The sequence below is a fragment of the Schistosoma mansoni genome, chromosome 2 (genome assembly GCF_000237925.1).
Source record: "Schistosoma mansoni strain Puerto Rico chromosome 2, complete genome".
Taxonomy (NCBI): domain Eukaryota; kingdom Metazoa; phylum Platyhelminthes; class Trematoda; order Strigeidida; family Schistosomatidae; genus Schistosoma; species Schistosoma mansoni.
The window spans coordinates 14,830,299-14,846,214 of record NC_031496.1 but is presented as its reverse complement, the minus strand read 5'-3'; the positions used below and the strand labels follow the sequence as shown (position 1 = coordinate 14,846,214).

Sequence of the window (15,916 nt, the reverse complement as noted above, 5' to 3'; positions counted from 1 at the left end):
CAACACTAAATGAATTTAAACTTCACCCCATCGCAAAAGCAAGTGGCTATCAGGACTCAGTGGCCGAGTGGATAATGCGATGGCGTTTGAAGCGAGGGTACTGAGTTCGAGTCCCAGAGTGAACATCAACTCTGAGATGCAGGTACATCCAGCTGACGAGTCCCGAATGGGACGAAACGCGCGTCCTGGATTCCACTGCTAGCCACTATCCATCTCTGTTTAAGACATAGTTCTGTCAATACACTCTGAAAATGCATTACAACTGCCCATTTATCATAGTGATATTTTGACTGACTGATACTTTAATTGAACTAATCTTTCTCATTAACCTTAAAGATCACCGATTCTGTCACATTTCGAAGACTTCTATCATCAACTAAATCTCCAAAATTTTTCAAATCCCAAGTCACATAGTAATGTTTTGTTTAAGCTCCTCTTGAAAACAGATTCTTGTAAAATTTGTTCGTCATATTACAAAATCCACATTTAGTAATTACAATATCTAATATCACAAATGAAATTTGTAGTGTTTTGATTTATACTGATTTAGCTATTGTTTACGGTTGGAATAACGGTAGCATTCTTGCATTATCTGTCAATACAATCAGATTATAAATCTAACCATGTATACATGGAAATCCTCTGATTTCACCGTAAAATTATCATGATTGTTCCCTTTTTATGTTATATTCATCGAAAAAAATATTCACAATCAATAACATCACGTTCTAAACCGAATGTTATCTAAACATGTAAAGATATGTGATAGTAATAGGAGTAGCAGTCATACTAGTACAAATAGTAGTAGACTTAATAATTTTCCATTATTTCAAGAACGATTGATTTACATTTTTAGCAAGGGGATTGTAACAACTACTCACCTTATTAGCTGACATTACATCTTGGTCTAATTCAGCTTGTTGTAATTGGGTTGTGTGCCATTCAATATGTTCTCTAAAACGGAAAGATAGTATTGTTTATATCATGGTAATTATTAAAATGACAATTTAAACTAAACCCTCCTTTTGAATTAAGATAGAACTTACTATCCAGTTTTTTATAAACTTTATTCAATTACTGTATTTAATGTGGATATTATTTTAAAGAAACTTTGGGCAACATTTTCAGATAAGTAAGGTTAACGATCAGGGAGCTGTATATGATCAACATGTGTCTTATTACGTTAACTGTCGTAAGTTGCTACTAAATTGTTCAATACATATAATTTATATAGCCAATACATAAACCCCGAAAAATATTTACCCATTTATCCTACAGTTAGAAGATAACCTTGATTAAATTAATTGTTTACCTTTAGAAATGTGACATTATGAATCGTCATTTTTTGGTTTGGCTATCAATGATCATATTAAAAATGTTTACAATAAGCTGAAGAAAGCTTGATGAAACGGAAATTTTAGGTTAGCTAGAACTCTATAATTAAACAATATACCGCAACCGAATATTAATAACAGAATACTGGAAAACTATTTGTCTATTCGTTAGTTAAATGCCACACAAGATTCATGAAGCATATCTGTACGTATGTAAGCCTAATATAGAAGACGCAATAACTGAAAATATGAATTATCATAGAAGCTAAATGATTTGCACTTTTCAGAAATAAAAGACGCAATATGTAGCTCAAGAATCGACACTTATTAACATAATAGAACTTTTTAAGTATGTACTATTGAAGATGAAGGGGTCCAAGATGTAAACTAGGTTTCGGATGGCTGACTCAAAATTCGAAGATTATTATTCATCATGTTTATTGGTGCTGATATGATGAGATCTTAATCATAGAATCTCACAACTACCAGTATCATTAACAATTTTAGCAAAATTTATTAGTCGTAAATATACTTCTGAACACTTTTCATTACGATCAGTCACCTTGAGAAAGTGAATTCCACGTACAAGTCTGTGTTCAATTTTCCAGACAGTACAATTTAGTTGGAGTGAGTTCGTCGTAAATGTAGATGAAATCATTATGATTTATCTCTTTGGAAGAGGATCTGTTAGAATACTAACGAAAACAACGAAATAGTTTTAGCAAACGATACTGTGTAATAGGTTACGTTTGTTATATACATCATCGCTGTACGAATACATATCTCAGCTGGCTGATGTGATAAAATAACTCTTATCATGGCAGTTCCTAATAATCTTTTACAATTGATTAAACAGATTAGTGTTTAAAAGTATTTCCGTAGCTCTTGAAATTATCCGGAAGTTTGCTTGTATTTAATGTACTTTGAAGTTCCCGAAATCATGAATGTTAAAAAATGACAGAAATATAAACTCTTAATCTACGTCAATATGAATCAAATGGACAGTTATATTAACTCTAGCTCACGAGAATAAATTTTCGAGCAATTAAAATTAATATACAAAAACGGTATAACATTGATTTGTAGTTAAAATAAAGCTAACACCACAGCTAAGAAGACAATTAAGTATTTATTTTATGATACGAATTAATTAAATTAAGCGTTTGCTTTAACAATGTCTTCAAAAACTTCTTTAAAATTAATCTGATAGCTACATGGTTAAAGATCGAAAAGGTTTTGTTAGAGGATGGCCGTTATATATATATATATTGTCCTTTCATTAAAACCACTCAAATTTTTAAGATTGTTTACTTAAAACTTATTGTTTAGTTCGACAAGGAGGGTGGAAAATGTTTCAGATATATTTGCCGAAGTGGAAAAGAGGTACAAAGTAACATTATTCAAACAACTGGCCTCAAGTTGTTAGATATTGTTGAACAATTGGTCTATTGACGAAAATAAATTTTCGTCATAACTGTTTTCGAAGACGGTCGCTATTTGAAACAGTGAATATCATACTCAAGTTTATCAAATGCTGATTGAATTTAAACATCAAGTTAAGTTTTCTATTTTCAATAATTGATTATAACATATATTCTGAAATTAAATAGGGATTAGGGGAGCTATCCCAACTTAAAGACGCTCTCAGAGTGACACAAAAGTGAGGCAACATTTGAACGTATAGGGAACACATTATTTGGAAATGGGTGACCGATAGAATTTTTCGAGTTCACACTCTCATGAAGATATCACTAATCCGAGGCATCTGACATTGGTAAAATGCATGATTATGTCATATGATTTTAGAGCATATGGTTGTTATCAAAGAGTACATTGTAATAATCAACATTCTTGTAAGCGTAAGCTTTTCCTTGGTAGGAAGAAAATGGTCACCAAACTAATGAACTATATTCTACAATCTATCTCACTCGCATTACATGTCAACGTGTGATCAAGCGGAAATCATGGAACCAAGTTAGTGCTTGACGACTGATGTGTTCATACAATCTCACTCCACAGTGATTACTCAACTTCCTTAGGAGTTTCTTTTTCTGCATCAGTGACTGAGGTCATTGACGACAACCGTATATATCTTAGGAAAAAGAATTTCGAAGGCTCAAGAGATACTTCTTTAGCCAACAACATCAGGTTCAAGGTCTTTAAATGAGTATATTCATGACTATGTTGCTAAAAAATGTTGATAGATACATGTAAGTTTAAAATAATATGTGAAAATTCCAACCTAAAAATTGCTAGTGACAAATATTATTGCATTACTGTGTTAACAGGTAAAGAAAGGGAATTAAAAAGCCAAAAAACCACTATGTTAGATTTTTTATAACTTATATTATTCCTAACAGACGTCAGAATCATTACATTATTCATGAAAGTTTGTATGTCACCTCTTATTATGTTATTAAATTATTTGCAGTGGATTCTTAAAGGAGATGATATACCTCACAAACACCTGGCTTGATAACTTACATTTGTTAACGCCAGTTCATTAGTATATCATATAAAGTATTCATCAAATATCAACATACATTTTAAATGCTCATTGCCTTTTACCTGGCTCAAATAAAACAGATAAAAGCCGATTGTGTATATCATGAGCTAAGTTTGAACATTTTTAACCATTATTACTGAACTTGTAAGTCACTGATAATACGTTAGCCGTCAAATATCGAAAGTTTTAGTTGATGATGTGAATAAATAAGTTGTTTTGGGGGTGGATAATGCACATTGTTGTGCAGCATGCTTTCCAGCATTTCTTTGGTCGAATGCAGTTTATTTAGTTTTGTATTAATAAGTAAGCTCTGGTTAGAAACCAACAACTATTTTTATGTATGCTAAACAATAATTAAATTATTTTATAACTCATATGTTGTTGATAAAAACCCAAATGTTCAATGAATGTCTTAAGATAAACCAATAATTAAGATAATAAAAACAAATACCATATTCGATGGCTGCTTACTTCAGCCCAGTTTTTATTTGATTAAAAAATATCCTTGTACGTATTATCCTAGGTGTTTTCTGTACGGTTGGTAAAGCTCGACAGTTAGGCAATCCAATAGTCATCGTCTCAGCTGTTGCATCAACTTGTCTGACTACCATATTAGACCCCCTTGTACCTTCTAAATGATATTTGTTTGAAACTTTTGGCGAGTCTTTGTTCATACTCAAGCTGTTGTTTGTCTGGAAATCAGCCCAAAATTTCGGATTGTGTATGTCGGAATTAATTTTTTCCAATGCCTGCGGAAGTGAACAACTAAATCCTGTCAGGCTTTGTTGACAAAGATCATTGAAAATTATAGGATTAGGTTTCGAATATTCTTTAACACCATTGTTTACCAATAAATGTTGAAGTGTTTTGGGTTTATGATGGTCAGAGCTACTGATCTCCTTTGAAAAGGATCCTTCATCCTTGTTCTGTAAAAAAGTCAAGTAACAGATGAATGCCATTAGTAAATAAAGCAATATTCAATTCTTATTTTGTATCTTGGCTATCAATCTCGGAAATCACCAAAGAAGTGGTTTCTGATATGACTACTGAAATTTCAAATAAAATCCCTTAAGGCGCCGAAAAATTTCAATTGTGGAGATAATGACTGGTTGCATCCTCTGACTCATCTTCTAGGCTCGAAAAAACTGGAATCTATGTTCAATGAATCAGGGAAAAATAACGCAGTATTACGTTTTCGAACGCGATCAATGAGTTCGTTTTTTATTACTTTTGTAGGAAGACATCCACATTTGTTAATTTACCTTCAGTTAACCAAACGTACCTCAAAAACTCTTTAACGCTATTTAAAATAGATTTTCAAAAAAAATTTAATCCTTTTCTATGACATTTAGGTCCCAGTATATTTATAAATGAAAATCAAGGCAAAGATCTAAAGTTCTCAATGTATCTTAACATGTGATAAAAAACAAACTGTAAGTAAAACATAGAGTACCAAACTTTGAGATACTCAGAAGTTTGTAAGTTAGAAAAAGTAACTTAATAGTTGTTGATTAGGTACATGGACAAAATACTTGTTGCTTGACTTACACAACTTAACAACGTCTAAAGTTAAACAGCATTTCTACGAGCATAAATGTTTTCCACGATACTAGTAATTTAATTTAAAACTGAGTGAAAATTCATGTACAACTTATGACGTGATCGCTTTCATTGGAAAAATCATCATGTCTGGATGGAAGAAGATGTGCTTGACTAATATTTTTCATCGGTTCACTGAGATGTAGAACTGGAATCACAAGATTTTATGACAATTTAACTTTATGTAAATTTAATAACTGAAGGTAAAATGATTAATTTGATCAAACACGTGCGTTTACTTGTATAATTTTTGGTGTGACTTTATGCGCAGCTTCTAATGTGCATTTTGTGTCTGCTGTCTGAAATCAGCGTCGGGAGAAACCCTTTGAACCTCAAGTTCAAGAGATTCAATACTAAATTCTCCTCTTACGTTAAACTTCTGCTGGTCATTTTTTATTCAGGTTTTTAATACCTTTAAAGAATTCATTACTGCAGGATTATTTGGACCGATTTTCGAGCTTAATGAGCAATCAAGTCTAACGCAAAAGTAGTCATAAACAGTTTTTTATCCCAATACTGAATTTTGTGATATAAGTTTATGACTTAGACGATAAGTACACATTTTATTTGTATACTGTAACCCTAACCTAAGATATTGAACCCGACTAATTCGCTTTTAGACAAAATTTTGCTTATTTACTGTTCAAAATCCTCCTTAGCAAATCTTAATGAAAATAAAAATAAATAAGTTGGAAAGACAAACTATGTATGACTGAAAACAATAGCCGCCAACCGCCGGCATGCTACCAAAATATTTTGTAAACTTTAATTACAATTTTATTATCATTATTTACTTTGATTTGAATCTATGTACTTATTTATCTACATAGTGAAAATATCGAACCTCTTAAGCACTCCAGAATTCGTTCTAAATTCAATGGGTGCTTGGAAAACTATCGGCTGAAACAGTACGTTCTGCGTATTATGAGTAAACTAACGGTTATATCAATTTGAATAACTTTTGTAGTCAATGCTTCCAGCTTATATTCTAATTAAGGATTTTTCAGCAAATTAAAAGATGCAGTATTAATCTCATACGTGTAATATTTGGATTTGGAATGATAAACCGAAACGTTTGCTCTCAAACTCCTATTTAAATTAATGATTGTTCTATATACTTTAATATTTCACAAGAATACAGACGGTTAACGTTAATGTTTGTATAGAATTAATTGAGCAATTATATAGACTTGTGCCAAGATTTCTCTCATAACTCTTAGTACTAAGCAGAGTAAGCCCGTCAACGTCATCTTGATGGCTTTTGACAAACTTTTGTAAATTAAGCTGCACAAAAAGATGTTTTTTTAATTTTGATGGATTATTTTCAAAATGGTTTTCCTAGACATTAATCCCCACGTTTCATTGCGAAGGTAGATGGTTAAACTCAAAATTCGAATCAAACTATGTTGTTGACGACAAAGATCGAGATCTGAGAATTTTTGTTTATGAATTCATTCAAAGCAATAATTAACAAGAGTTTCGATAAAGGAATCTACGGATATGTATTGTCTTCAATTCCAGTTTTATTAACTTCTTACATGGTATTAACTTTTTGTCGAAGGTTGATTTTTATAAATGCTACGCAATGTCGTGAAAGTATTCCCAGTGGATTTAGTCACTAAATTCAGAGCAAAGACATCACTTTCTACGAACGCCTTCAGAAAAATGTTAACACAGTAATTTGCAGGTAACCAACAAGAGGATTTTCAACATCCTATCACACCCCGAACCCTATTCTATTCACTTCTCAGACTTGTATCACTTGAAACACCTAACTGGTTTTTAGCATATTATGAAGGCCATTGTAGTCTGTACCCTGTGATTCACCACACGAGAAATCCGCCCAACTTCGATACTTAATCGTTTTAAGTCAACTTTACATAATACTTTTGGGGAGAGGACTTGAAATACTATGTTTGGAATTATCTTTAGGAATAATAATTTTGATATCTTGGACAGTAACCACATGCCAAACTTCAACACAAGTATGATTAATTATTGCTTTCCTGTTCTACTGAATAACAACAAACGATCTATGTTTCCAATAAATTCGCTAGACCTATTTTCGTTGGAATTTGTTTGACTCACCATAAGCTGTTGTTTTAAAACTATCACATCCAGCAACACCCTAAACAAACTCACAAAATGTGTTAGTGATAAAAAAAATTCAGATTATAAAAAAATTATTCTAAGTGAATAAACACCTAATATAGCTAATATAGCTAATGATGGACAGTATTTGATCTTCGGGTTTGAGTGAATTATGGACCCGTAAAATAAGGTCGAACGATCATCACATCGATTATAACATTTATTCTGAATTTATCTATGCTTTTATAAATGTGAATGTGAAAATAGCATAGAAAACATAGTCTCATATAATAGTTTTAATTATTTTCGATCACTAATCTTCACCCTTATTGTATTGGACCTTACTAAATCTTGTTTTCTGAAAAATATTTCAAAAGTTATATGATTTTAAATTCGAAAATTAGGTTCTAACTCACCTTTCTAGGATATTTTACCTTTCCTTGAAAGGCGAATGATTTCTTCACATCATCTTGACTACTATGAGATATCCCAAGGTTTCTACTGACCGTTTCATCATAAGCTGATAAAAGGGAATAAAAGTCGGCAGCTCGAAAAGATGTGCGGTAACTAGGGTTTTTGTCATAAACATTTAACATCCTCGGCAATTGAAAGCATATAACAACAGTTAAAAACGCTCATACCGTTCGTAAGCTATAAAAACAAAGATCTCTTCAATAGCAAAGGTGGTGTTAAATATGTACAATTGAACCAAAATGTTCATTTATTTCGAGACTATTAATGTAATTTCAAAAAACGTAAAAATTTCTGAGCATTCAAGAGAATCAACAATCAAATTAATTTGATATTATTATGCATAGCAATTCGATCGACCTACATCTGGAAATTATCACTTTAGTGAGAGCCTCATGAACAATATTTATATCATCCAAACAAACAGTAAGCCACGCAGTGTAAGAATAACTAAACTTCATAGACAGATCCAGTCTCTTTAATGCTTGCATGAATTACCAAAGTTCGCTTTAATATGGTGAAAAGCGGGAAAAAATCCTTAAAATTTATGGTTCTGTAATCCTTCAACATTAATGCCGACCTCATTAGTCCTACTAGACACGTCCTGGCTGAAGGCACTCATTGCGTACGCCGTGCTACGCATCCCTTGCAACTACTAGCCAGCCTGGACCGAACGCTTCTCGATAGCTTTCCAAGTACATCTTCGAAACTCTCCATTCCTAACTTCTGATCCGATTATGTCGGTATGCTGTTAACATAGAGATGCCACGTGTAAAAGGCGTTGTCAAGCTCGAAATATCTGCGGTATCTTGAGTGTTGGGCCCAACGCGACCTAGTACACCAAATAATAAACTATGAGTCTGTTCCTCGTTGTAAGATTATATATAATAATGTAACTTTCATTTTTACATATAGCGATATTGTCATTGTATGTTCAGATGTTTTTTCTAACTGTTTAAGTATTTTATCTTCATTGTGACGGAACAGACACATAAGTTGTTGAAGATTAAGAATCCTTCACCTCCCATCCTTCAGCCCATGCCATTTCGGCACGACAAAATGAAAGTTTGGTCCCCCAATGCAGATGCTAACTCCCACGAGCACGACGCAACAGAACCATGTGCACAATTCCTCTCAGTAGTGAAGGTGTAACAGTTCAGGTTGATTGGTTAAGGGCTGATCTCAAACATTTAAATATACGTCGGAACAATAGAGCTAAAGTATTCATTTACTTCCCTATTTTGTATAGGAATTATATTTCCTACTATCTTATAATGAATGTTGAAAGGCTTCGTGTGTTTGAATAAGTAACCTGGCACTCCATTGTGTTCTACACTCGAGCTAAATAAAGACCTATTCACTACTAATCTGGTTTCTTCTATCAGTAGAACGAGGAACACCTACAGGCACGAAAGTGGTGAGCCTTGGACTGAACACAAATTTAGTTTCTATTCTCATTATTACCGTTATTATCTTTACACTTCGTTGTAAGAGTACACCCTTTGATTATAATAATAATAATTTATTCTCAAATAACAGATTGTTACATGAGGCATGCCAGTTTACAGGCAAGATCAAATTGTTAAAGAAGTTACAATTTTCACTGTTGAAAATTACTCAGCTGGGTTGATATTTCATAAGATATGAATGTAAATGGATTTCGTAAGAAACATATCAATATCACACTTGGCGCACCTTATGGAGGTAGCGTTGCAACATACAACTGATGGTCGAGAATAGATACATGAGAAGTTGGGGGCTTTTAGAAGTTTCGAACTTATATCCCTCCGGAATATCTGAGGCTTTAATAACGGTGTAGGACGAAGTCACCCGTGCCATATCTGTTTTCGGTGGAGTATCTGCAGGAGGCTGAATAAGGTGTAAGAAAAAGGATCCTTAACTAAAATTTCGTATTTATATTTATACATATTCATCCTGTCGCAAAGTGTTCGTGTTGTGTTAATTATTTTACCCCGTTCTAACTGTAGTACAGTACTGGTTGTATACCACATGTCAGACTCAATACAAACCCAAAACCTGAAGCACTTGTCCCTGGTAGTGATAGACACTGTTATGACTACGAAAGTCCTTTCCACAGAATTCGGTCATGATTACTTTAGAATCCAAGCTAAGGTTTGGATTTAAGGGTAACTGTCTAGATAGTTTAGATACGCGCTATTGCTCATTTGGAACCAATAATTGTTCAATCAGTTATCAAATCAAGCGCAACAAATAAGTGTTGTTGTTATCCTTTCTGGATAGGTCATGTACAGACTTCTTAGAAAGATAATATTTGGTCGCGTTATAAAACAGGATGTTTCCAACTCTTGAAGAGTGCTTCAATTCACAATCAAAAATGCGCGATTCCAGTCAGTGCAAGCAACACAATCAAAGGAAGAACAAATCAATATGGCCGACGCCAAGACTAAGTGTCAACTAAAACAACATAAATGTAGTTCAGGAAGAAACGTGGAAACACAGTGAAAGAGTAAGGAGAGTAACAGCTACAATAAAATACAAATATCACCATCTCAGATGGAATCAAGAACATTAACAGAACGTACAACTGAAAGAACCAATAGGAATAAGTTACATGTGTACACATGGATAGATTGTCACACAAAAACCTTCAAAACGGATCTTACAGTGACCCCAAGTTGTGGTTTATTTAATTGGAACGTTGTCTCACGAAACACTATATTAGATCTGGAAGAATTCGCTATCGAGATTTGAGTTCTGTCCTCCCGCCTTCAGTCGCCAAAGAAGTCCGCAACTTGATTTTAATTCCGCCAACACTACAACCACACATCATCTTGAGATGAGAGACAATGAACTACCTGTCCCTATCAGACAGCCAAAGAATTCGAAGGCTTTTCCAAAAAGAAACATTATGTGATAGGTCACCACAGCTTTTGTATCACTTTGAAGTCTTTGTGGACGACAACACAATGGGTGAAGCAGTCCTGGAACAAGGATGGATAGAAGCTCTCCCATGCTGCGTTCAACATTGTTTGAATGAACAAGACTATGACACCTTTTCATCTCACTTAGCTCGTGTCTCAGATTGAGTAATGGAAGGTCTCCCAACCGCATCACGTACAATTAGTCATACGCAAAAAGCAGGACCACCAAAATACTCAGTCATGGAAGGACTCACTGCGAGTGTTAAGAGTTTAACACTGGCCGTCATCAAAATGCACCTGGGTCATAGGAACAAGAGTAGGTCACCAAAACGACTGAGATCAAGGTCATAGAACAAGTCACAATTGTTCAGACAATCCGGACAGTGCTGTTGGTATCACTGGAAGTTTAGTGTCGAATCAACCAAGTACATCCAATCATGTCCTTGGTCTATGCAGACTACCAAGGATATGGGAAACTCATAACCCCTCACCAGATTGCGACGACTGAAGAGAAGTACCTAAACAGTCGCTTATTTTATGTTAAAGAAAGAAATTCAGGATGAAATGTTTTGGTGGATACTGGTGCTGCTCTTAGTATTGTTCCCCAGGACAAAACTGAGCTGGGCTGATAAACTTCCCCAGTTACACTCCAAGCTGCCAACAAAACTAAAATCACCAGATTTTGGCAGAAAACTTTGATGCTAAATTTTGAGTTCAGGAGGCACGTCTTCTGGGTTTTCACTGTAGCCGATTTACATCTGGTAATACCGGAATCGAATTTTTCGAGAGATATGAATTTCCAGTTGACACTAAAAACGACGTTTGGCACTGAAAGAAACTTGAAATCACATAAAAAGCAAAGAAAGTTACATCGCTCCTCCACATTTTACACAAACTCCGCTGATAACAATGAAAAAATTCCAGGATATACTCGCCGAATTTCCAAATCTAATCAAACCGAACCGTCGGACTTCCCAAAGTAAACTAAACGTAAGTCATGCAATGAAAACCGAAGGTGAAACCGTGTTTACTAGACCCAGGAACTAGCACTAGATAAGCTAAAATTCGCTAGAGCCTAGTTGATCTCAATCATCTAAATATACGTCAGAGCTCAAGTATTCGCTCACTTCCTTATTTAGTATAAAAATTATATTTCCTATCACCTTATCTTGAATGCTGAAAGGCTGTGTGTGTTCGAATAAGAAACCTCACGCTCGGTTGTGTGCTACGCACGAGCTAAATAAAGACCCATTCACAACTAATCTGTTTTCTTCTAGGAAAAGTATAAAGGATACCTACAGGCACAATGAATGGGCTGCAGCGCGAATGTCGCAACTATTATTTTCACTATTGATATTACTGAAACTTTCGACACATTAAAGAAGGCTATCCTTAGATGTAGGAATCTAAGTGACTAACAAATATCAGATGAGCCTTTCCACAACGTCGAGTTGCAACAGAACTCAGTAGCAGAAATGTTGCCACGTATACGAGATGTAATTTGTCAACGAACATCTGACGAGAGCCTGTTTATATAGCTCTGCTTGTCTGGACTTCCCCAACCAGTGCAGATTGTTTCTTTCTTATTTCATAATAACGAATTGCCTGCATCTGTCCACTTGTTTCCTGAGATCATCAAAAGCAATCGCGCCATGGCTCATCCAGTTAATGAAAAGCCTCGAACTCCACAAACCTACCTAAAAGTTCAGTAATTTTTCTGCTCATTAAATTGATATTCATCATAGTTGTAGACGATCATAGTGTGAGTTACTTCTCGTCTATTTATCAGCTTTTTACTCATCTGTACACTATGTTGCCTTGCCATTAATATTATTTCACCACTCGTTATCCTACCTTATCTGTAACTAATATTAATCTCCACCTTTCCGCCTACTATGGTAAACAAATATCCTACACTATACCCTTCCTAATGCCTATACTCTGATTCGTAACCTACACTTTACTATATAGTAAATAAAAACATTGTATCGAAGCCTTACCCACAGTCCATAATTTGTAACTGTCCGATAAGCTTGTAACATGGTACTTATAGAAATAGTGTTTTCCAACAGGATGTGAAACACAGAGCATTGTGTGAGGTATGATATGTATCCAAAAAATAAGCGTAAATGAGCCTAACATCACAAAAGGAGGGAGGGTGGAGTTACTGACCAGCAAGCACTGATGGTGAGGGCGATGATTTCAATCCGCCCGTGTTTGTGGGGCAGAACATTTTGTTTGTATCAGGCTCTTTATGGATGAAAACAAGTCAATAGATCTGTGATATTGAGATTGTTCTCCTACACTCACCATTCAGACTCATGTTTCTAATTTTTGTGCTGGATTAACTATTCTACTAAGACAACCTTTAACATGCTAACTCGGACTTTTACGTGAAAACTGTGTGGCAGGCATCGGATGATGAAAAAAAACCGACTGTAAAGGATATGGTTGCTATTTTACTCAACACTCTACTCTCTATATGCACTCTCTGTTCTTCCTCATTCCAACCTTGACTTCCCTCCTTCATTGGAACCTACTCCACCTTGACAAATATCACAACTCATTGTTCTTTATTACTGCATCCTCTCTTCTGGAGCCCCTAATCGCAGTTCACTCTTGCAACATGAGCTAGTATCAATTTAATCTAATAATTTATCATACCTCCATCTGTTCCACTAATAAATGTTAAGCATTGGTTATCGTTCATATCCAAATGCCTTGCTGCTCCTCGGTTTCTCTTTTGTTTTTTCTCTTCAGAATCTTGCTCTGAGAGTGAAGCTATGTAACTTCGGACATCTTGAACAAGCTCGACGAACGCGCTTTCCCAAGGTCATAGCTCGAACCAGGCGCTCCAAAAGCCTACTTTATAACAACAATAAACTTAAAAAGCTGCATTACATAAATACTTAGCAAGACCGAAACCCTATTACACTTTTTGTCGAGATTGGTTCTGGTATGTAACGTGGACGCTATGCCCCTTTGGAAACTATTCTTATGAAAACACATTATATCTGAACGAGTGGACTGCTATCAACTTTTATAGATTATAATTACTAAACAAGCTTGCTTGGGATGCATACTGTGAACCAGTATATGTTGTAAATTGTAGATCATGCCTGTAAAAATGACGTGTACCTGCTATTGCAGAAATATATTATTATTATTATTATAACCTCGTCGAAGATGCTGTAATCTAGTGACGAACAAGAAAATGATTTGAATACATATGGATGTGATCTAATCCTGCTCAGAGAAGCAGTAAAAGCACATCAAACATCCATTATAAGATAGTAGGAAATATAATTCCTATACAAAATAGGGAAGTAAATGAATACTTTAGCTCTATTGTTCCGACGTATATTTAAATGTTTGAGATCAGCCCTTAACCAATCAACCTGAACTGTTACACCTTCACTACTGAGAGGAATTGTGCACATGGTTCTGTTGCGTCGTGCTCGTGGGAGTTAGCATCTGCATTGGGGGACCAAACTTTCATTTTGTCGTGCCGAAATGGCATGGGCTGAAGGATGGGAGGTGAAGGATTCTTAATCTTCAACAACTTATGTGTCTGTTCCGTCACAATGAAGATAAAATACTTAAACAGTTAGAAAAAACATCTGAACATACAATGACAATATCGCTATATGTAAAAATGAAAATTAAATTATTATATATAATTATGATAATCAGAAGTATTTGAATTGTTGTATGAACTAGTAATCCGATGAATAACGCAATTTAATCAAGAAGTATTAAGTGAGCACAAACGAACGTATTGTATTTGGAATTCAAAATCACAACAGTCATCAATACAAAGAAGTCATTGTATAAAATCCAAACCTATAAAATTCAAACTAGGTTTGGGTGAAGAATAACTGTCCGTGGAATAAATGCAGTAACGCGCGACCCAATCGAAATCAGAACGAGGTGATTGGGGTAACAACGGTTCTAAACAAATATTACCACACAGTTATTCAACCAACAACTGTTCCCACAATAATCGATCGAACGATCCAAAAAGTAAGTGTTATTCTATCCTTTCTGGAAAGATCAAGCAAAAAAATCTACTCGATGAGTTTCTTTATAACACAAAGTGTTTTAAATCCTGGGAAAGTGCTCCAATTTACAACCGAAACTCACGATCCCAGTCAAATCAAACAACATAATCAAAGAGGGAACAATCTATATGGCAGCCGCCAGAATATAATCAATTAAAACAACACAGATGCAGTTCAAGAAGAAACATGGAAACCCACTGAAAGCAACAGTAAAACTGAGAAAACTATTATGAAATGAAACATTATAATCTCAAATAGAATCAAAAAGATTAACAATATGTACAAATAAAGAAACCATTAAGAAGAAGTTGCAAATGTATACATGGAAGGATTCTCACACACGAAACCTTCAAAATGGATCTTACACATTGATTTATTTAAACATCACATCCTCCACAGCTCAAATTGGAGTGTAAGTGTCTGTAATCGATTGTTCGTCTTCTTCTTAAGTTCATCTAACATCTGTCCGACAGTGTATTGGGTGTAGACTCTGTATTATTCAGAATACACTCATTAGTATCAGAATAAACAACCGAAATTGGAACAGACTCACCTGGATTCTGGTATTGTATTTGATCAACGTGTCGGTTATGTATAGTCAAGTCATTGATATCCGGAATTCGCACCATAGATTTTCCAACATTCTTCACCACGATCCCCGTGGCTGGTCGACGATCATTCCCACGATAATATGTAACTTCTGCAGACTCCAAACACCTCATGTTCGAACGGAGAATTCTTCCTTTTAATAGCTTTGCTGGAGTCTCTTTCGTCACAGAATGCTTAGCATTTCCATATTGAAGTAGAAATGTGTCTACTCCCCTCTCCAGTTCATTAAATGTCGAAGCAGCAACAGAATCAATAGTAATTTTCAATGTTCTTACGAAATTTTCTGCCTGACCACTATAATAAGGGTGCGTGGGAGCCGTAAACAGATGTCTGAACTCTATA

The 15,916-nt window shown here is 34.8% G+C and overlaps 1 protein-coding gene across 1 annotated transcript; it reads right to left on the bottom strand.

Annotated features, from left to right (window-relative positions):
• Nucleotides 1-4,307: 4,307 nt before the first annotated feature.
• On the bottom strand, nt 4,308-8,126 carry Smp_135460 (putative thymidylate synthase; the record flags this gene model as incomplete). Its single annotated transcript, XM_018795799.1, has 2 exons — nt 4,308-4,766; nt 7,947-8,126. The coding sequence occupies 2 exons, from the start codon at nt 8,124-8,126 to the stop codon at nt 4,308-4,310; spliced, it is 639 nt and encodes a 212-aa protein (XP_018650075.1).
• Between the last annotated feature and the right edge of the window lie 7,790 nt (nt 8,127-15,916).